The sequence below is a fragment of the Falco punctatus genome (genome assembly GCF_963210335.1).
Source record: "Falco punctatus genome assembly, chromosome: 6".
Taxonomy (NCBI): Eukaryota; Metazoa; Chordata; class Aves; order Falconiformes; family Falconidae; genus Falco; species Falco punctatus.
This window is the reverse complement of record NC_137585.1, coordinates 35,273,559-35,294,690: the sequence shown is the minus strand read 5'-3', so window position 1 is coordinate 35,294,690 and position 21,132 is coordinate 35,273,559. Positions and strand designations below refer to the sequence as shown.

Here is a 21,132-nt window from a genome sequence, read left to right as displayed (position 1 = left end):
GGGCTGTGCAGGGCAGGAAGAGCCTTTGTGAATGTCTGAGATTAGGAGGAGGCAAGAAAAGGCCCATTCCAAGCCCTGGAGAGTCCCTCTGTGTTTACAAAAATGGGTAAGGTGCAAGTCATGGTGAGGGCCCAGGGAGCACAAACGTACGCAGGCAGTGGAAGTGCTGCGCTAAACCTGCATCCTCCCGTGGAGCTGGCCCCAAATGATTTGCCATAGCAGCTCTTAGACACACATGTACACACCTAACAGCATAGCTCACACCATGCAAGTGTTCTCATTTCACTACTCTGTCACTGAGAAGCACTAAATCTTAGAGTAAAAGCTGTCAGGGGCTACGCAGAGGCTCAGCGGCAGCTCTCCTACAGCACGGCATGCCCTCCCCTGCCATCACGATGAATGCAGCCTCATAGCCAGCAAAGGAGCCTGGTGCCAGGCAAACCCACTTGGTCTGGCTTCTGGCATTAAAGCGGCAAGCATTGATTTTTCCAGAGGGACAAAAAGCAACAAGACATACTTTAACTTGGAACAAACTTCTTTAAAATTTATTTTATAGATCACACCAGCCTGAGTGATCTTTGAATGCTGGTCACAAAAGAGAGATCACACCACCTCCTTTGCACAAACTGAAGTAAACCTTCTTCCAGTCTCAGCAGTCTCCTTCACTTGGAGCACAAGGAATGGAGAAAGAGAATACTGCCCGGAGCTCGCTGCTCCCCTCAAATAGAGGGCAGTGAAATCAGATGCAGTCCGATGCTGCTACAGGGCCAGAAGACAAACCAACCAGGCCCTTGTGCCCTGCTTAGCCACACTTCACACCCCCTCACAATGTGGGTGCTATTAGTGTTGTAGCCGCCTATAATTCCTCCCTCACCAGAAGAGTGCTGGTATTTAGGCACATAGCTTGGAAAGGACTGTCTGACCTCCCCCTTCCACCCACACTCAGGCCACTGCAGTCTCTAAGGCAAAGTACCCTCGCCCCCCAAACCACATTTCTCCCCTCTCCCATGCCACTTAATGCTCTTGGAGTGCTGGTGCTGGCATCGGGAGATGCGCTCTCCCCACTAAGCCTGCTGTCGCTCTGTCCGCTTGAAAGCCTACCTTGAATCACAAGGTGAACTGAAATGAACTGCACACAGGTGCCACAGAGTGAGAAACAGGAACAACCCGCTAAGGAGGGACAGAAACTTTACAGTCTCCCTCTAATTAAAGTCCTTCATTGGAGGAGGAAGCCCTCAAAGAAACCGAGGCCGACCACACCTGCTGGGGAGAGCGACGATTTGCTGAGGATACCACCTCCTCCCTCAAAATGCTCCCACAGCTCACCACAAGCTGGCAGAGGATCACTCCTGTCCTCATGAGAGCCAAGAGGCAGTGTTAGAAGGAGACATCAAAATCAGCACGGAGTTGATCACTTGCACAAAGCAGAGTTAAAAAGCATGGTAACAATACAGTTAATTTACACACCGTCCTTGCAGGGCCTTCCTGGAGAAGCCAGAATTTGTCATAAAAAAACCCACAATCTTAAAAAAAATTAAATGCAAGTCAGAAAAATTACCACATACTTCCAAACCTGAAAGTACTTCTATAATTTTAGTACTAATTCATCCTTGGCCTCTTCATCCAAGAGGGAAGAAGACAAATCTTGCCTCTGCCATGGCAAAGTTTGGCCAGTGAGTTCCAGAAAAGATTTGGGAAACCTTGGAGTAAACAAAACCAAGTGGAGGTCACGTTTCCCTGGTGTCTCTGTTTCAGAAGTATATTACCACCTGTGATCTCTGTCCATCGAGGTGAGGCTTTCCCTGGCTCAAGGGATGGACCAAGTGCTCCTGCACTATATTCTTAATACTGTCAATTGAGCTGCTGCAGCCTTCAGAGGCAGGTTAGATTTGCTCCACTGCGCACTGAACAAACAATAGAAAAAGCAGCATGATGGGAAGTGGAACAGGATGGGCAAATGACTGCCCATTTCATTCTGTCTCTAATTAAAATCTTAAGTGCTATCAACGTATTTGAGAAGGATATTCAGTATAGGATTCCTCAACATCAAGAACTGCTTTCCTATTTGTTTCTTTCTTAGATTTCCAACTAATGAAATTTCTTACTATCTCTATCAAACCTCAGTCACTAAATGAAACCCACTCAGGAACAGTTTAAGATGGAGGGAATCCAGAAACATATTTGGCACAGGGCTGCAGTGGTGAGGAAACAATGCCCTATGGAGCCATCCTAACAACGTTTTAACCTTTGCAAGTCTGAAATTTCAGGCATTTGCTAATCCCTGGATCTGAGACAGCAAACAGGAGGAGAGCAGCAAGTCCTGCGGACAGAAAGGGGTGAGCGAGGAGGGAGGCAGCTAACTGGCTCTTTGCAGTTCTATCCAGACTCTCATCTTCATGCACACAAAATATAATAAAAACTAAGAATAAAAACTAAGCCCATGATGTACAAAAATGTGTCGATGGGGGGAGGAGGAAGGTGTCAGTTACTCAGTTCTGTGTGTCTTATCACCTTCATTAGCTTATAAATTATGCTCTTCATCGCTTCCTTCAGCGAGGAGAGACGATTCTTCTGCAGCCAATCAGCTGGGATGGGTTTTGGTTTAAGCTGCTCTGGATCTTTTGGATAAGAAATGAAGGGAAGGGGAGGAATTCCTCAGAGGGAGGAGGAGTAAGAAATTCAGCAGCCACTGGCAGGAGTCACACAGGCTCCCTGAGACTTCACTTTATGGCGCTGACCCCCACGTCGCCGGCCTCCTCCTCCGACTTTTGACTGAAAACAAGAAGAGACACTTTAGTGTGCAGTGACCTCTGAATCAGAGTATCAACACAGCAGGAGTTCGGATGGATTACATACACACCCAGACAGCAGGACAGCAGTTGTGACTGAGCAACCTCCTACCACTGCAGGGAGGAGAGAAGGCAGACAGACACACCATGAAGGAAGGAGGAGTCAGATATACCATGAAGTTCAGCCCTTCAAGCTGGAAAGGACCTGATTTCCCAATTTTCTGAACATTTCACTCCCACGAGAGTCAGCAAGTGCCATGGGGCTCAGCATCTGAGAAACCAAGGCCTCAGGCTCCCTTGGCTTTGTGCAGAATGGAAGGAAAGGCCCCCAACCCCCCTACCAGGGCTCTCTTGCTAACCTAACTGTTCCCAGCCTCAAGCCAGCAAGCCCACCACCGTTCTCCTTTAAAGCAGCCAAATACCTTATTGCCCTCACGGATGTGGGGCTCTTCATCCAGTGCAGGCTGAGGGGAGACAGCAAGGAGAGAGAGGCAGAGGTAAGCAAGAACAAAAGCAACACAAACTCTCAGGGGGAGGGACAAAACAAAGTGCAAGCTGGGAGCACTACCTGCAACCACAGTGATGCTACAACAAGACAAGGAGGAGATGGGGGATCATTAAGAAGCCACAGGCACATGCAAAGGCAGAGGACCCCTGCCAGAGGGCCCTCTTTCAGCAGCCAGCCTGGCTCAAGAGGACAAGACTTGACCAGTGGCAACCAAGATAGCTAGAACTAAGAGGGGGGAACACTGACCAGGTCTCTTGACAGAATCACTTCCTGAACCTTTCACTTACTAGCTAAGTACACTAAAAGGAGAAGACCTTTCTTCTATCAGTAATAAAGCTGAGAAATAGCTCCCAAAGCCTGCAGTTAGAATTGAGTTTCCATTCCTTTCAGACCCAGAAAAGCTAGGTACCTTTCTTGGACAAGCTGAGCTGAGAAGTCCTAACCAACAAAACCACCTGGATAAATTTCTCTAGAAAGAGATAAGCCTTTCTTTCTCCTCGGACATCTCCATCCTCCCTCCTTGACAAGGCAGACGACCTGTGCCTAATACTACTACTTAGGTTGTCATTTCCCTAGAGCAGGGATGTTCTACTTCTGATTCAGACAGTAGAAACCCATTCTGTGACTGGTTGTTAGATGCTTCAGTAGTTCAGCTTCTGGGTATATGTAGAGACTTCTTCACTATAAGCACAGTCAAGCAGTGAAATGGGTTGCTGAGGGAGGTTGTGCAGTCTTCCACCTTGGAGGTTTTCAAGACATGACTGGATAAAACCCTGAGCAACCTGGTCTGACCTCACAGTTAATGCCACTTAGAGCAGGAGGTTAGACTAGACACTTCCTGAGGTCCAACCTGAATTGTCCCAGAACCCTAAGCTGCTAGCTGCTGAAAGGTCAGCCATGAGCATCAGAGAATTCTGGTTTCTGCTGTGACACTACTGATGCTTCTATTTGTTTCTGTCACACATTGAGGCCCAAGGTGAGTTCAAGGGTATGAGGGGATAATGCTTGTGCTTTAGAGTGCCCTTCCTCCAACAGATGAAACCAAGATGCAAACAGCTAGGACAGACATATTTTCCTCACTTACCAATGGTTGCAGGGCAGTAGGTGTCAGTGGTGCTGCAGCTGTTGAGGGGACCTCGTCCCCAGCTGTCGGGCCTCCACCTGCCGTCCCAGCTGGAGGAACACCATCCTCTCGTTTCGTAACAGCTCCCTTCTTGGTTGACTGCATCTTGATCTGCTGTGGCTTGGAGTTCATTGGTGAGTTATTGGTGGTCTGAAGTAACTGCAGATTACAAAGGGAGAGGCCAAAATGAGCACTAAAATAGCTAGGCCAATCTGGCAAGGTTCAATGCTGCTTTTTAACAAAAAGCCTCAAGAGATTTGATACCAATAGCCATCACGAGAAGAATGCAGCAACAGCTGTTCAAAGAAACCTAGGCCTCTGAGCTGCCCTCAAGAACCCTTACAGGGTGGAAAGGGTCACTCGGCTGAGGTGACACTCAACCTTCCACAACATGACTCAAAGAGACCAGCTACAAGCTGTCAGAAAGAGACTGAGCCTGAAGAACCAGGAGGCAGCTGGCTCATCCCCCACCTTCACATTCTCTCATTCACACCAGCTGAAGACCCACCACACAACAAAGCACACTGGTCATCCACAACCCACGTCAGGGCTGACATTTGTGATCGAAGGACGGTCTCTTCTCTCAATTTTCCACAGCTATCTGGATTCTCCTGCTGGCTTCTCAGTGCCGAAAGTAGCTAATGGGCAAAAAAAAGTCAAGCCTTCAGCCTTTACCTTAGTGATGGTACCCACAGCTTTGGTGCGGCCTTCACGGAAGACCAGCCGCTGGTCTATATGCAAATATTCTGGGGTTTTGATGAAGCGAAAGTGCACTGTGGCTTTGTCCCCCGTCCGCAGGCAGTCCTTGTCCATGCTGAGAATCGTGGCCGTCTGACGGATGCTGCCACAATGCACTGCAAATACAAATGTAAAAGGATTTCAACAGCCAGTACCATCAGCGGAATAAGCTTCAGAGAGACATGTAAGGCATCTCTTGCTACCCTACAGCTAACAGCACTGAGTCAGCAATGTAAAAATCTACTGTGTACCAAAGACTATGTGGGTCACACAGCTCCTTTTGTTCAATCCTCAAAAAGAAAACACAATCAAACTAGAACAGCTACCTTCAAATGGAAACTTCCCTGAAGCACCCCCAACAGAATCCTACACAACAAGCAGCTGGGCTAGAGGGCAGGACCCAAAACACATCTTTACATCAGCATTTGAAGCTGAAGAATCTTTGCACCACAGAGCTCTGGCTCAGGCAGGCTACAAGTACACTTGGAGTCACACATCTTTTTACCTACAGCCTCCCTATTCCCTCCGTCAGCTCCTTCCCCTCTCTCTAACACATTGCTGGGAAAGGTAAAACCAGGAACTATAGCTTATATTCAGTTTGACAGAGCCACAAGGGAGCAAAATTATCTCAGGCTAGAGCTGATACAAACTGTTACCACCGGGAAATAAAGACGAGGCAATGCTGAGACACATACCCATGGCCTGATATCGTGGGCTGATGGTGGTGGGGTGATGAAGCACCAGAATCTCTGCTTCAAACTCCCACGATGCTTGTGGATTCAGGCGGGGTGACACCATTACCATGCCTTTCCGGATGGAAGAACGCTTGATCTAAAAAGCAGCGACACAAAAAACCTTAGCGTGATTCTCCAGGGAATAAATTTGCTTCTCTGGCTGACTGCATCCAGAAGGATCCTAAGGGATTTCAGAGATACTAACTTATGCTCACCAAAAGGCAAAGCAGAAGCTGTTTAGCAGTATGTAACAATGTTATGCAAAGGTTTCAAAATCCCAGCTTCAGCTGAAGTTTCTAAGGAAGCTTTAGTTAAAGTGGTGGGAATGCTGGACACCAACAGAGAAGTTTTAACTCACTCATCCTTTAAATCAAAACATACATCCTAGTTGCACATTATCCAAGCAGATGATCTCTCCAAAATCACGATGTCTGTTAACACAATGTGATAAACCTGACCACATGAATTTTGGTATAGCTTAAACTATATCCCCTTAAAATCAGTGCAGCTTCTATTGACAGAAAGCTTTTGTGGGAGGAATCACATCAGCTTTGGTAATTTTTAAATCCCAAATCATGCTGCTGGTCCTACAAGCTGAGAGGAACAGCATGCATATACTGCCCAGGATACTAATGCAGTTCCAGCACAAAAGGAGACCAATGCTTCCATTTTGTTATGTCTGCAACACTCCTCATTACCTTGGGTCCCACCGCTATCACTGGCAGCTGTCAGGTGGAATAACCAGGGTATAGGACCCACAGAGGTTCTATGGGATTTTATTCCACTGCAAAATGAGGTAGCTGGGCTTTGCAAAAGCAGTCTCACTGCAGCTGAACTCCAAGAGCACTCTAAAATTAGGAGGGTGGTTTCTGTTCTGTGGGCCTGGAGCAGATTATCTCACCTTTTTCAAAGCAAAAGAGGCAGTCTGGCCTCCCCGCACTTCTTTGACGGGCATTCTCTTGCGGTGGATGGACTTGACAGCAATAGGGAGGAAGTTGCCAAGGGGATCTGGCCCCAGCAGCAGGGTGTCATTGAGCTTGATTAGGCCCCTCAGTGTTGTCCCAGACACAACTGTTCCTACACCCTATGCCAAAAAAGAAAAAACAGTAAGACCATGCTAGCAGAAGAGCTCTAGAACTCCCCTCGGTAGGGAAGATACCTTCTTCAAACTAAAAGGAGGAACAGAAAATTCTGCCAAATAATAGACCACTTACTGGGACAGAATAAGTATCATCTATCTGGAATTCTGCTGGCTCTTCTTCCCTGTAACTGGTCCGTGGAGACAAGAGATTAAGAAACATCTTCAGCAAATCTAGGTTCTCCCCAGTGACATTTGAAATCTGGAAAATCGGGCACATTCTGTAAAGGAAAATGGATGAAAATGGAGTTAGTTCACCTCCCTGCCTGGGATTCTACATGTAGGGAGACATCCAAAATTTTGGGACTGAATTCAATACTGCTAGGAAGGGAGAGCCTGGCAAGCTGTCAGATGAACAACACCCCATGTTTGAAAACCTGCAACACTGCCTCTGCCTTCTAATGACATTCAGGAAAAGGTGTAAGGTTCCAGGATGGAAGGAAGCCGAACACCCTGCCATCTTCTGCAGACTGCCCAGAAGCAGCCTCTCATTTCTGTCTCAGAGAGGGCAACACAAGCAGGTCAAGCTCAGAATCAACACATTCTTATGGAATCAACACACCACATGGCAAATGCAACCTTCACATATCTAGACAATGGACTCTCCTTCTGAATCTTCTCACCCAGTCTCCAAATAGGATCGAAAGAGAAATGACTCTCCTCTACTCCCGTTACCTCTCTGAGCTGAAGTTGGAGGCTGTTACAATGACATCATCCTTGCTCTGAACCAGCACGGGAATCTTCCTGCACCCTGGGGACTTCAGCAGTCGCTGTAACAGCTTCAGGGTTTCTTAAAGGGTGAAATGAATATTGTTAGGGCAGCATCTCCCGTCTTTACAAATCGCTTTTGTGGGGTCTCTCCCTGAAGGGAGACTGGTGTTCTTGTCACAAATAGACAGGAGAAGATGGCTAAAGGTGCGTGAATGAGACTATGAGTTTGCTGCAGCCCAGGTAGGACTTTGGAGCCATTCCATCTTCCATTTCATGCCAGCTAGCCTGCTGCCAAGCGACATCATACACGAACAGACATAAGTGTTTGCATCTGCAAGTGCAATGCTGTGAAGTAGACATTTTATAGCTGTCCATTAAGTAGCTTTAAGGAGTTACAAGGTATTTCCTCTTCCTATAAAGGATTTTTCATGTTGAATTCAAAGAAAACCAGCAGCACTCAGGAACTGAAATATTTGAGAACATGTGAATTAGAAATCAATTTTGACCAAACAAACCTCAACAGACATTCCCTGGCAATCAACCTGCCCTAGAATGTTAGAGAAGCATGTAAGAGGTAAAGGTCACCATCACAGTCTAGGACAGTGTAGGTGGACCAGATCCAGAAATAAATATTTTGGGACGAATCTCATGGCTCCCAGCTTTAATCTTTTGCCTCTCTTCAATTTATTTTCTAAGCCTGATATCTATCAACTAGCAGGGGCATTACCTGATGTACTAGCATCAGCCTCCTGCAAAGTGCCTTACAGTGAGAAAAAAAAAAAAAAAAAGGCCAATACGGGCTTAAAAGAGCAAATCATTTATATGCTATGATTGTCATCCAATTAGATGTTTTTTGTGAACAAATTGTTGCCTATGGGCAAAGTAATGTTTTTGGATAAAGAAACACAAACATCTAATCATGCCATCTGCTCTTCAAAGACACACGAGTCAAAGCTTGTGTCTATTTAATACAAACAGAAGAGGACATGGGAGTGGCTTCTCCCACAAGCAGCTCTTCTCTCCTCACCCAGAGCCAAAGCCTCTCCTTCCTTCCCAGTTATTATCTTAGTCAGGCCTTAGTTTATCTGCCAAACATCTATTACAGACACATTTAGATAATCTTCTGATCATATGCGTCTGTTTACCTGAAACATAATGAACTAACCACGGACAGTACCGGGAGCATTCACTTTCCTGATTCTTAGGACTGATTATCGAAAAAAACATTGCTCTCATTAACCACAGCATGTTCCTGAAGGTGTGAGAAACACATCAAGAGAATGTTAAAGGTGAGAGTTGATCACAGCCTGAAAAAACGTCAAGCGTAGGTTAAAGGGACACTGCTGGGGTTAGAGGTGCTGCTTTAACTGCTGCTGAGCAAAAATGTTGCTAGCCCCTGCTGCTCACTGCCATCCCCGCCTGTGTCTAGTCCAGTCCTGCTACCATAGCCCACAAGCAGCTGCTTTGAACCATGGTTTATTATGCACTGGTTGTTCAGACACAGGACGGAGCTGCTGTAGTTATACCAGTGTATCTTGAGAAGTGCCCAGGTGAGCAGGATGTAAAAAGCAGCTGCCCTTTCACCTAACAGCTGCTGGACAATAAGTTTGATTGAAGCTTAAGATCACACTCAAACCGTGGGCGAGGAGGAAAGCAGCTTTCAAGAGAACTTCCAGGCTTTCCCTCCAGGTTTAAATACCCAGAAAGAAACCAAAGGCACAAACCCAACTGTATGCTTCTCCCCTTGGAGCTCAGCTAAGCAAAACCCTGTAGCAAACACTTTACTGGTTACCCAGGTGAGTCCTCCAATTCAGGTAATTTTGAAATGGTGACTATGAGTGAACTGTCTACAAAACAGGCAAGGGAAAAAAGAGGTTTCTGGAAGATGTTTAAGATGCAGTCAAAAGCAGATCAAGCCACTTTTCTCCAGCAGTAATTCCTCAACTCAAGCAGAGGACATACAGAGGTAAGAAACAGCCCTGGAGAGAGCTGGTCGGACTCACCTTGTAGGATGTTGGCAGGGCACATGTCGATCTTGGTCACCACAACAAAGACAGGAACGTTAAGTGCAAGCGCCAGGCCCAAGTGCTCCTTGGTCATTCCAACAATCCCAGCATTACTGCCAACCTACATCAGGGATACAAGATACAGGGATGTAAATGTTCCTCCTGCTGGGCTACAGAGAAGGTCTTGTGTCAGACATGCAGTAGGCTGTGATTAGATTGTAGATATGTCACTGGGACTGTATGAGCAGACCCAGTGCACTTCAAATGCTGTTGGACACTAACTAAGGACTCATTTCTCCTTGGTTTAACCAGGTTTTCTGGAATTTAGAAATCTTTCAGTTTTCAAAAATCATACACCTTAGGCCTGTCTGGGAGTGTCAGTCCCAGGGCACTTGCCTCAAGAGTCCTGGTGAGATACAGTGACTTCTGCTCTCCACCCCTGGGAGATGCTGCTTCCCTCCACCACCCCACAGGGACTTTGCAATACGAAAGAAGTTGAGGCTGTTAAAGCTGTGAACAGCCCCGTACAGTACGTCTTTCTTGCTACCTACCATAAGCATGCAGAAGTCAGGTAAATGGCCAGTCATGCCAAAGACGGTGGTTTTCAAGTACTTTTCATGACCTGCCAGGTCAATGAAAGTAATGACCTTGGTGGATTTCTCACAGATCTTTGTCCATTCCAAGCTGCCACCATGGCTGTCAGGCTTGTTCACCACGTTGCCCTCACTGTCGAAGCCCAGAATGTCATTGCCCACGCTGCTGGTGCGACCTGACTCAATCTCATGTTTATGGCGGAAGAGCTTTTGCCGAGCAAAGCCTCGGCCATTGTCTAGTTCACCATGTGTCAAGACACCCAGCAACGTGCTCTTTCCTGCGTCCACATTGCCAACCACTGCTACCCTGGAGGGGAAAGGTAAAAGGAACCTGGTAAAATATGGTAACTGAAGAAACAAACAAGTGATCAAAAAAAAACCCAAATGCCAAACACCATTGCTCCTGCAAATAACTAGCTTTTTCTCCCTAACATTCAAACAGAGATTAAAAAATGTTAGACCTTCACAAGCAGAGCAGAGATTCTGTCACAGTCGTTAGTTAACAGCAGAGATCTCACACTCTGGGAACTGGGATGTGGAAGACTGCGGAAACATGTCAGTGGTGTCCAGAACACAGTCAGCTGAACGTGACATTGCTTGATGCCATACAGAATCTCTCTCTTCCAACTGCTAGTCTCTGCAATCCAACATATACACTGTGGCAGTTTAAAAGAAAGACTAAATCCCAACTTGGTCTAGAATACCTCTGCTTTTCTATACTCTTCATGTCGCAATAGCACCAGGTCCTAGGGAGAGCACAGAAATTGAAATTGCTGTTCCCAGAAAAGTAAAAGCTCAAACAACAATAAAACATTTTAGGGGAAAACCCTCCCAGGCAGCAATCTCCTTCCTTGCCTCTGATAAAGATGGCTATTATAGTTGTTGGGAAATGTTGGAAATCCATTCTATCCAGGTCTGGACAGACTCTCAAGTCATGCTACACAAGCTATTTCATGTGCATTAAAAGGTGACTTGGATCACCACAGTCTTGGAATAGAACTGAACCCTTCATCAAAATTACTGTGTCCCAGCAGTGTGCATATATGCACACACACAGACACACATGCACATATGTGACTCCCTACTGGGATTCAGCACACAAAAGATCCCCAAACTGTGAAGCTGTCACCCAGAAAGCTTCACAGTTCTTAGCTAAACACAGGCAAATGTCCACAAACACAAAAGAGACAGCAACAACAACAAAAAGGCCATTTCATTAGCAAGGAGTGGTCAAGCTCAATTCCCTTTGTTGGGTAGCTACAACACCCAGATTCGAATCAGCGTTGCTGGCTCAGCATCATGGACTGCTCACACGGTAAAAATGCAGCTGGGCTGCTGACTAACTTTGTCTCCACCTGGCTCCTCACCTGACCTCCAGGAAGTCGTTGTCACCCACACGTTTCCGAACAAGGTAGTCGCGCACCTTGCCCCCTGCCTCCTGGTGCTCCCGCAGGAGGATCACATCTGCCTCTATCTGCTCTGCCATGCTCTTCAACGTGGCATAGGATGCTTCCATGTCTGCTTCACTCAGACCGTATTCAGTTCCATCTAGCATGATGTTGAAGAGACAAAGGACAGTCAGTGAGCACCACCTTGCAATGGTCAGCAGCAGCAGCACTCTGCCTGGGATTTTCACACTGATCAGAACTTTATGCAGACTGGAGACGTCAGCCATGTAAACAGAATAAGCACCCTTTGCCCAAAATAAAAAGGGACAGTCTTTAAGCCTTTAGCCCATAGAGGACTTAAAAGACACTAGAAAAGCACCGTCTTTAATCTAGAGGAGTTTACTTCACAATTTCTACAAGCAAATACTTATGGATTGGCAAAAAAGACTGTCTAATTCCCTTATTTCACATGCTGAAAGTACTTTTCGTGCGATTTCCTTCAGTCAGATAAAACATCTCCTCTTGCATTGCAATAAAGGGAAAAGCATTAACAAAAGGAAAGCTCTGACTGAAGTATCACCACAATTAACCAGTAAACATGGGACCAATTTAAACAATCAGCTTATTTTATAAAACCACATCCTAGGTACACAATTTCTGCAAGTCTGGCCTGCACAGCAATTTCTTTAGCCCCTCCATACTCCAGTTAAAACAGTGGTTTTGGCATGTCTCACTGCCTTCGTCCTGGCACTTTGAAAGAAATGCTGACAGCACGAGGCCTGAAAACAGCAAGAAGGCACGCTGCCTCTGAACAGCTCACCCAAGCAAAGAGCTGACAGTCAGAGCAAGCCAGTGGCAACTATCTACGCAGTTCCAAGGCCACCACAGCTCTCAGCTTCTCTCCTAACCCAGGTGCTGAGAAGCTGCACAGACTTCAGGACAGAATCTCCTCTGTGGATTAAAAAAAAAACCCCAACAAACCAAGGTACAGAGCCACTCGCACCTGGATGTCCAAAGCTATTGCTGTGTGTGCATGCATATGCACAGCTGACTCATCAGCTGGAAGGCAGTAACTGCAGTTTGCATGAACTAAGCAGCATTTTAACTACTGCACATCTCTACAACAAGTAGATTTGCTGGATGGTTTCCAGCCCAACTCATAAGCTGGCTGAGAAGCTGTTGAGATGGTGGGGAAAGCAAAAAGCACCACAGCTGGGGTCTTGGGTCACAGAAGGGGAATGAGAAGTAGGGGACAGGAGAGGTGTAAAGGCCAAGTGAGAAAGAGAAGGATCACTACTGATGAAGCAGTGAGCTTCCTGGCAGTCTTCACTAGCTTCTCAGTCATCTGAGTTGGGTATCCATGATGATCAAAATCATAGACACTCGAAGTGAATGAGAAGGAGCAACTGGGACAGCATTATAAAGATTTTTTTTCTGGTTCCAATTCACAGAAAAGATCCCCATCTTCCTTGACTATGCAGCAATCCAAAACAAAGTCAGAAGTCTTAGCTCATACTTGTAAGAAAGAAATGCCTATATCCAAGTACATCACTGCAACAACCACCAGTTAACACCCTCACAGGGTATCCTAGAAGACAAAGCAGTTACTAGCCCAGCTTGTTAGTTCTCTGCTGCAGATGTGGTTATCCCAAATACCAAGAAATTGGACTACATGTGGGAAGCTCACTGGGAGGCAAGAGCATTATCTCTGCGATACTGGCTGCACGACCACTGGCCATCTAATCCTGGCCTTTCTTCTATGTTGGCTGCTTTGCAAGACACCAGGAAAGCCCCAAAAGCACACTGTTCTGAGGTAAAGCAGCTCCCTCCCTACATTATCTCAGCCAACCTTGGCAGTGATGACTAGGGTTTTGTATTCTTCCTTAAACATAGTAACTAGTAGAATGTTTGATTGTAACAACTTGATATCCAGCAGATATCTAATATATTTGAAACATGCCTTCAGCTTTATGATAGACATAGACAATTTTTTTGCATTCAGAAAAGAAACTGAAATTTCAAAGCAAGGCCATGTTCAATATTACTGTACCAGCATCAGATGCATATATTCAAATTGTGAAAAAGAGGTAATCGATGCTAGCTGCTAAAATCTGCAAAGGCGAATGACTGCAGTCATACCCAAGTTAACATAAAAATAAAGGCCTCATGCTGAGGAAAGGAAAACCTTTCTCTCCATAGTACAAATGCACACTAACAAAGAAAGTCAGCAGCAGGTATTTCGGCTATCTGAAGTATCTCAAATACATTCCTGTACAGTACAAATACTGTTACTTACAATGGAGAATTTAATGAAACCAGACAGAAAAAGACCTCCCTCAGACATCGAGGACGTCTGTACTAAAACTGTTACTATAATTTCATATCCTTCATCATTTCCTGGTGTGCCTAGACAACTTATGCCTTACTTCCAAAAAGGAACTTGGATGATTTTATACAAAAAATATGTTACATAAGACAGCTGCTGGCAGGAATAAAATAAAAGAATTTGTCCTACATGTTCTGCTATACTTTGTGGAGGTTTCCAAGTTATTCTGGAGAAGTAAGCACTACCTTCAGCAGCAGTCCAGTTAGATGAACTAGGTTTTTCTAATCATTTTAATGGTTTTTGGTTTTTTCCTGAGGAATCTATACTCACCTGATCCTTGACCAATGACATAGATGGTCTCCCCACATCCCTCATCAATTCTCTCTGACATCTGCCGGAGCAAACTGTCATACTGCTCTGAAGTTGGACTCACCATCACTAGCTGGAAAAAAGATTAAATATCCATTTGCAGATGTCAAGCAATTTCAAAACCAGCTTCAGTTATAAGGACAATCAATCTGTGTGCTTTATTGAGAAAGAAGGGCTCTTTTTCAAGGACTGCTTTCTGGTGGTTTGGGTTTGTTGTTGTTTTTTTAAAACCAGCTTTGCTGACAGCTGCTTCCTTGTGACACTACACAAGGTTATTTGCTCAGAGTTCATTTATGTTGCAAGGTACACTTCAAAGCAAATATGAATAACCAAGCACCTCATTTTGAAGTAACCAAAGTTTAAAAGACACATTTAAGTGAACATCCCGCTTCTACTCCTGTGTAATACATGTTGCCATGCAAGGATAACTGAAAGGGGAAGAGGTATCTTCTCCAAAGTAATTTCTTAGCTGGGTACTCCACAGTCTGTGCTGCACAGAGTGCTGCTGCTCCCCCAAAGCATGACGGGACAGCCAGACCTCACCACAGAGCACACCTAGAGCATCTCATAAGTCTTTCACATACTCAATGTTCCCTTTTGTTTTCTGAGGGGGCAGAGGGGAAGGAAAGAACATGAATAAGCTTTATTTTTAAACTCCTAACAAAACTTCAGGTACTTTACATTACAGTGCTTAGAGGCAGAAATACAAAGCAGTTTGTACGAGCATATTTGGACATTTCACCAGTGGAGAGCTGCAGTTTTGCAAGCCCGCTGCTGCGTTGCCAACAAGTTTTAACTGCAGTTATTGCAACAAACACAACTTCCTTTGCCCTTCCCTACAGAGACATCAAAAGAAAGAAAAAGTGGACAGAAACAAAGCAACAAATGAGGACAACGAGACAGTGCTCTTGGAAGGAAGGATTCTTCTTAGAACAGAATGGTGTAGCACCATTTCTGGCAAAAACCTGTGTTGCTCATACAATACAGCTGAGGACACTCACACAGAGTGGCTACAATGGTGGCAGGACAGTGGCAGAACAAGGAAACCTTATCACCCATTCAGGACTGATGGGCTACCTGCTCTTTGGCTGCCTCCATGGTAACAAATCTGTTGGTGGCTGAGCAACCTGGTACCATAGCTTAATAGTTGCTGCAACCAAGATATACGTTTCTGTTAAAAAGGCACTTTTAGTAGGAGTTGTAAAGGCTACCACCTACTGATAGCCCTATGGGTAGGCACACCTGTGCCCCTCTACAACACTCAGTGAAATCCATACTTCCACTAGCTGTCCTAACATACACATTCCAAAATCATGCCCAGAAAGATGTACTTCCCTTCACTATGCGCTACAGCTAGTCTGAAATCTGTGCTAGATTTGCCTAACACATATGGCTTACAGCAGCTCACAATGACTAAATCTTCAAACCCGCCCAACATTCCCTACTAACACAGCCTGACTTGCTAGCACAGCTAACATAATACGTATTCAAGGAGGAACTACCTTTACCGCCTGCTACTACTAAATGGTTGATGAAGACCTTTATTAGAATTCTGGAGTGTAAGGGAGAGCAAAACCCTATAAATAATGCTTAAGCAGCTTTCAAAACTATAGCGATGCATGCATCTGGAAAACTGAAGCACAGACAGCAAGTGCTGGTTAGAAGGTTTAAGGCAGCCAAAGCAACATTTTCCTCAAAAGTTAAGGGTCACACAAAGCATGTAGGTATCTGCAAGGGCCGGAGAGCTACAAGAGACAATCATCTTCACCTGCCTCTTTTAGACACATGCCCTACCTAAGCCTTTTAAGTGCTTGGCATGGTCTGCAAAGGGTAGCAAAGCACACTGATGTGGAAGGCCACGTAACCTTTCTATGTCATGCTACAGAGGACTGAGTTTTGCCTTTATTAGTTTTTCTTGTGGTTTTGTTTTCTTCTTAAAGGAGACAACTGGATGTAAATGTATTGAGGAGGAGATCAGCAACTGTTCAGAGGCTTGATCAGGACAGGAATGGAAGGCTGTGCGTTGATGTGTAGGGCTTGTTTTGGCCAGCAAGCACTTTCAGGATTTCCTGGAAACACAGCAGACAGGCTCACAGTTTAGGCTAGTGCACCAGCACAGGTCAGGGACTCGGGAAGATCTATTAAATAGGCTGTCATACGCATAAAGATCAATAAAACAACAGGGGCCACCAGTGTAGAGGCACACTAACTTCAGTTTCTTCAAGTCTCATCACCAGCTTTATTTTTCTGAGTTCAAATGTTTCAGCAGTGTGAGTAGGCAGGGTGTTGTCTAAAGTACCAGGGGACATTTCAGCCGAGCAGCTTGCAGTAGCCTTTCTTCATGGTACCAGGCAGGAGATCTGGGGGCTCAAACAGCATAGTACCTACACACATCAGCTCAAAACACTGCTGCTTTCACTGCCATGCAAAGGTGCTGCTGAAGGGTGTTCCAGTGGTAGACCGCCTCCAAAGCCTGCCCTGGGGCTGATGAAGCTTACAGTTGATATTGATAAAGTGAGACATCAAGAGAAGGATGTGTAGAACAAATAGCAGCTTTCATGGATCACACCTTCCAATGCCATTCAGTATTTCTAGCGGCTGCTTCTGCAGCCTGCAGCCCCCAGCCAGTTCTGCAGTTTCCTAGGTCACTGTAAGACTTTACTTGCTGTTTTGAAGATCTCTTTAGCTAGCTTCCTGGACAGAGGAAGCCTGTTCTTTGCCATCTCCTCGGTCAAAAAGAGGCCCTCCGTCTTGGCCTCTCTGCCTTTTTTTTTTTTTTTTTGGCTTTTCACCTTTGAGCAATCCCCTCCATGCTTGAACTAGGTATTCCTGTTTTTCAGAATTTTTCACAAAGTCAAAAATTTTCACTTTTGTTCCTTCCACTTTGCCAGGCATTGAGCAGTTAACAGTAGGAGCCATGTGGGTCTAGCAACCTCAGATTTCCTATAGGGCAAAAAAGTAACAACCAGTTATTGTTTTATACTCATGACAGCAGAAGGAAATATATCTCATAAGTTTGAGATGCCATCTCTGAAGTCCTTTCCCAGTCTCTGGGGAGAGGTGGCTCTTCCCACCTTTCCTCAGTTTTGGGCTTAACATACACCAGAGGTGGGTAATAGCTACAGCTGTCTGAGTTTACTCCAGGGGGACAAGTGCCATTCTGCCCTGCCCAACAGCAAGCAAGAGGCCATAGTATTAATTAACAGCAGTTTCAAGACACCGGTGAGATTGAGCTCAGGTTATATCAGCACTGCTACAGACAGTCCTCATAAAAGAAGCATCCCATATCCCTGAGGCAGCAAACTATAAAGATTAAGGGCAAACCAAATACTACATGGTATGTAGTGCTGCTCTTTATTGGAATAACATAGCCTGATATTTTGGATGGCTGGAAGGCCACTACCAGCCATTGGGAAGTTGGGGGCAAGACCTCTTCTGTAACATCTTATTTAGCTTTCAGTGTCCTGTGGACATACATAGTTCAAGTGCTATTAATGTTCTGTTGCCAATGTAGATCTAATATAAGTATCAACTTCACTAATAGCCTTGTGTGATATGGTTTTGACCTGAAAGATGATTACTACTGCAGTGTGTTAGTACTGAAAGGAAAACAAACACCCATTAAGATCAACACGATAAATGAGTTTGTGCTGATGAATAGAACTGTTTGCTTGACCAGCAGACAGGTGCACTTGACAACTGAATCCCAAAGTGGTCCTCTCTAAAAAGAGCACACCTTACAATGAACACACTGGGGGAGGACTGGGAGAAAAGTATGTAACACAGCAAGGGGCTGGGTCAGACCAGGACAGAAGCAGCAACTAGCAAACAAACTGACTGCACTGGAAATCATCACCTGAAGCAGGAATTGGACGGCAGCAATTCAGCTGGGAAGACAGAAAAGATGGAGGTATCAGGGAAGGCAGGGGCAATTAGCTACTGCATTCTCACCATATGCAATTGCTGTTTTGAGTGCACAGTGGGACAGTAATTTGGAGAGACGGGGCAGAGCTCATAGTCTTAGTTCTCATCCAAGACAGAGACAAATGAAAGGTCTAGGGAAAAGATAGCAGGTGTACACTGCTATATGGGAAAATAACTTGTAATAAACATTAAAAAAGGCTTACCTATCACCTCTGTAGTGCCTGCAGATTTCTAGGAATGGAAGACAGGTTGACTACACAAACGGAGGTTGTGGGAGAAAAGCATTTCTCTCTCTTCGTCAGAGTTTTGGTCAGGTTCCTCGCTGTCAAGTATCAGTGACACAGCCCTTGGCATCATCCTGGGCCCTCTTCCACATCAGCCACGTCCAAGACAAAGCACAGATCAATATTGGCATCCTGTACCAAAATCTTGTCCAGCTCATTAAGGCACGAACAGGTGGCTCAATAGATAGTGCAGGTTTGATTTCTGTTCTTTATCATCTTGTAAGACATCTTCATAACATTTGTTTTAATACAGTACCACACTGTAAAATATCCAGTCACCCCCTCAAAAACAAATGTTTCCACATCCACACACCACAATTCCTCTCTCTTCATTTCTCCACAGAGGGCAAGAAAATCCAGGACTTTGGAACAACTCCAGCTGGAAGCACGAAGAGGAGGGATGGCAGAAAAGCAGGAGGAAACACCAGCTATGCTGACTTCTACATCATACAATTACAAGTGGACCGAACCAAGTTTTCAGGAGACTTTAGAGTGGGAGATGGCATCTCAATACATCAAACCCTTGGCAGCAAAAGGTATAAAGTTAAAGAGATCAGCCAACTGGGAAAAAGTAGAAGACAGCATGGAAAGGCAGCTAATGTAGTCTGTGGCGGGCTCTGGCATGCACATATTACTACAATGTACCTTCCTGCAAGATGGAAGTCAGAATGGATTCCGACAGAAATAATACCACCACGAAGTTTTGCCACTTAGATCCTAGAAAGAAACTGCACAAGGCGAACAAACCTTTTGGTGTTGATTTGACCCGGTTTCCAAGAGCGAAGCACCCTTGTCACTGAGCCCTCGTGCTCAAGTTATGAGCTCTGACCTGCTTTTAAGAATGTGAACAAAGCCCCAGGAACTAGTGCAACTGGCAGCAGGTAACTACAGAGAACGAGCACAGAGGAAAAACGTGAGCGAGACGTTAAAGCAACTGTCAGCTTCAAACCCGGCGCTTGCTGAGAAGATGCAACACCCGCCGCCGGCGCTTCCCGGGCCGCCGAGGGGAAGGAGCCGGGCGGGCAGGCCGGCCAGCGCCGCCGCCCCCGGCCAGGGCACAGCCCGCTGTCAGCTCCTCGTAGCTCGACCTTACTGCTCCCCTCCCGGCTGCCCCCCACGGCACGGCGGGCTCTGCCGCCCGGCCCAGCGATGGCGGGGCCACCGGAGAGCGCCCAGGACCCCAGCCCAGCCCGCGAGGAAGCCCCCGGGGGACCCCCCCACGCCGGCGGGCCCCCCAGCTCCTCGCTCTCCTGAAGCGAGGTCGGCGGCCAGGAGCGGGGCTGGTCCCGGCTGTCGGGCCGGGCCCGGTAGCAGCCCCACGGGCAAAGCGGCCGCCAGGGAGAGGGCGGCGCGGGGCCCGGTAGGGTGACGGCGCTGGCCGCCGCCCGCCCCCCCGCTGGGCCTACCTTACTGGTGAGGTCGATCTCGGGCTCGCCGTTGAGCGCCTCGCCGTCCTCGGCGTCGAAGGCAGCGCGGAGGGGACAAGCAGCCGCCGCTACACGAGGGCCCCCGCCCGGGGAGCCGGGCTCCGGGGCGAACATGCAGGCCGGCACCGGGGAGCCCCCCATCGGGGATCGGCTCCGTTCCGCCGCCGCCATCTTCCCTGCCCCTGCCCGCCCCTCCCCGCGCCCGCCCCTCCGCCCCGGGGGGTGCGGCGGCCCCGCCCCCAGCCCGCCAAGGCGGTGCCAGCCAACCACTGGCGGAGGAACGGAGCGATTAGCCTGTAGCCATGGCGACAGCGAGCGGAGTAGCTGTTATTCATGAGGGACGGCCACGCCCCCGAGAAGAGCGCGAAGCCAATGGGAGAACCACTGCCAGCTCGACTTACTTTCTATATATACGTACACAACAGAGCCAGCTCGGCCCGCCCAGTGCTTTCTATCCAATAGAAGAGCTGGTCCTTATGACAAACATCTCTAAAGGCCAATCGAATAAGAAGACTTCAGCGACTGTGTGGGCCCAAGCCGCGGCGGCAGGTGGGCAGGGCCCGCCCTGGTGGGTGGGTATTCTCTCGGGTTAGCCAATGAGAAAGAGGAAATTTTTCACGGACAGTCGTGTAAGCCAATGGAATGGGGGGGAGCGCCACGGGTGTCCCTTCAAACCGCGGGTCGGGCTATGCCAGCTGGGCGCTCTGCTGAGGTGGTGGGTGTTGTCCAGCAGTTCGGACGTCACGGCCCCGGCTGCTCTCACGCCTTGCTCAGGAGGCCGGCAGCTGCCGGAATCCGTTCGAGGGTTTGGCAAGGGGCCCGCCGCCCGCGGTACACAGAGGAACGGCCGCGCCGGCCCCTCAGGCCCTGGGCTCCTGACAGAAATTTCGCCCCTGGACCGCCCCGCCTGCTCGCCGTGCGAGCCTACGGTGCTCAGCCCGTGAGGGGCAGGGCACCCGGGCCCAGGAGAAAGTCCCACCCGCTGAGGGGTTGTGCAGGCTGAAAGGTGACCCCGAAGCAGCGGGCTGGCCGGCGGGGAAGTTGTCCGTCCTGTTCCTCCGCTAGGTCATGCAT

At 47.2% G+C, this 21,132-nt stretch overlaps 1 protein-coding gene across 4 annotated transcripts; it reads right to left on the bottom strand.

Moving 5' to 3' along the window:
* Positions 1-517: 517 nt before the first annotated feature.
* On the bottom strand, positions 518-20,267 carry GTPBP1 (GTP binding protein 1). 4 transcript variants are annotated; one of them, XM_080393791.1, is made up of 14 exons: positions 20,038-20,178; positions 18,551-18,714; positions 14,385-14,496; positions 11,708-11,888; positions 10,299-10,647; positions 9,745-9,868; positions 7,706-7,820; positions 7,107-7,251; positions 6,794-6,976; positions 5,854-5,989; positions 5,096-5,274; positions 4,382-4,579; positions 3,212-3,253; positions 518-2,772 (listed from the first exon to the last, which is right to left on the bottom strand). In XM_080393791.1, the coding sequence occupies exons 3-14, from the start codon at positions 14,488-14,490 to the stop codon at positions 2,680-2,682; spliced, it is 1,851 nt and encodes a 616-aa protein (XP_080249917.1). In that variant the 5' UTR covers positions 14,491-14,496; positions 18,551-18,714; positions 20,038-20,178; the 3' UTR covers positions 518-2,679. The 4 variants fall into 4 exon arrangements, with proteins under 4 accessions (XP_080249917.1, XP_080249916.1, XP_080249914.1 ...); XM_080393790.1 differs by having other exon boundaries at positions 18,551-19,010; positions 20,038-20,167; XM_080393788.1 differs by lacking the exon at positions 18,551-18,714 and having other exon boundaries at positions 20,038-20,267.
* Between the last annotated feature and the right edge of the window lie 865 nt (positions 20,268-21,132).

Bases quoted from the DNA above. Each gene is read 5' to 3' on its own strand.
- GTPBP1 (XM_080393788.1), bottom strand. From the start codon at position 20,229: ATGGCGGCGGCGGAACGGAGCCGATCCCCGATGGGGGGCTCCCCGGTG. The intron at 5,990-6,793 runs GTGAGATAATCT...GCTGCTTTTTAG, and splicing joins CCTCTTTTGCTTTGAAAAAG to ATCAAGCGTTCTTCCATCCG. The intron at 2,773-3,211 runs GTATTTGGCTGC...TCTTGTTTTCAG, and splicing joins ACATCCGTGAGGGCAATAAG to TCAAAAGTCGGAGGAGGAGG.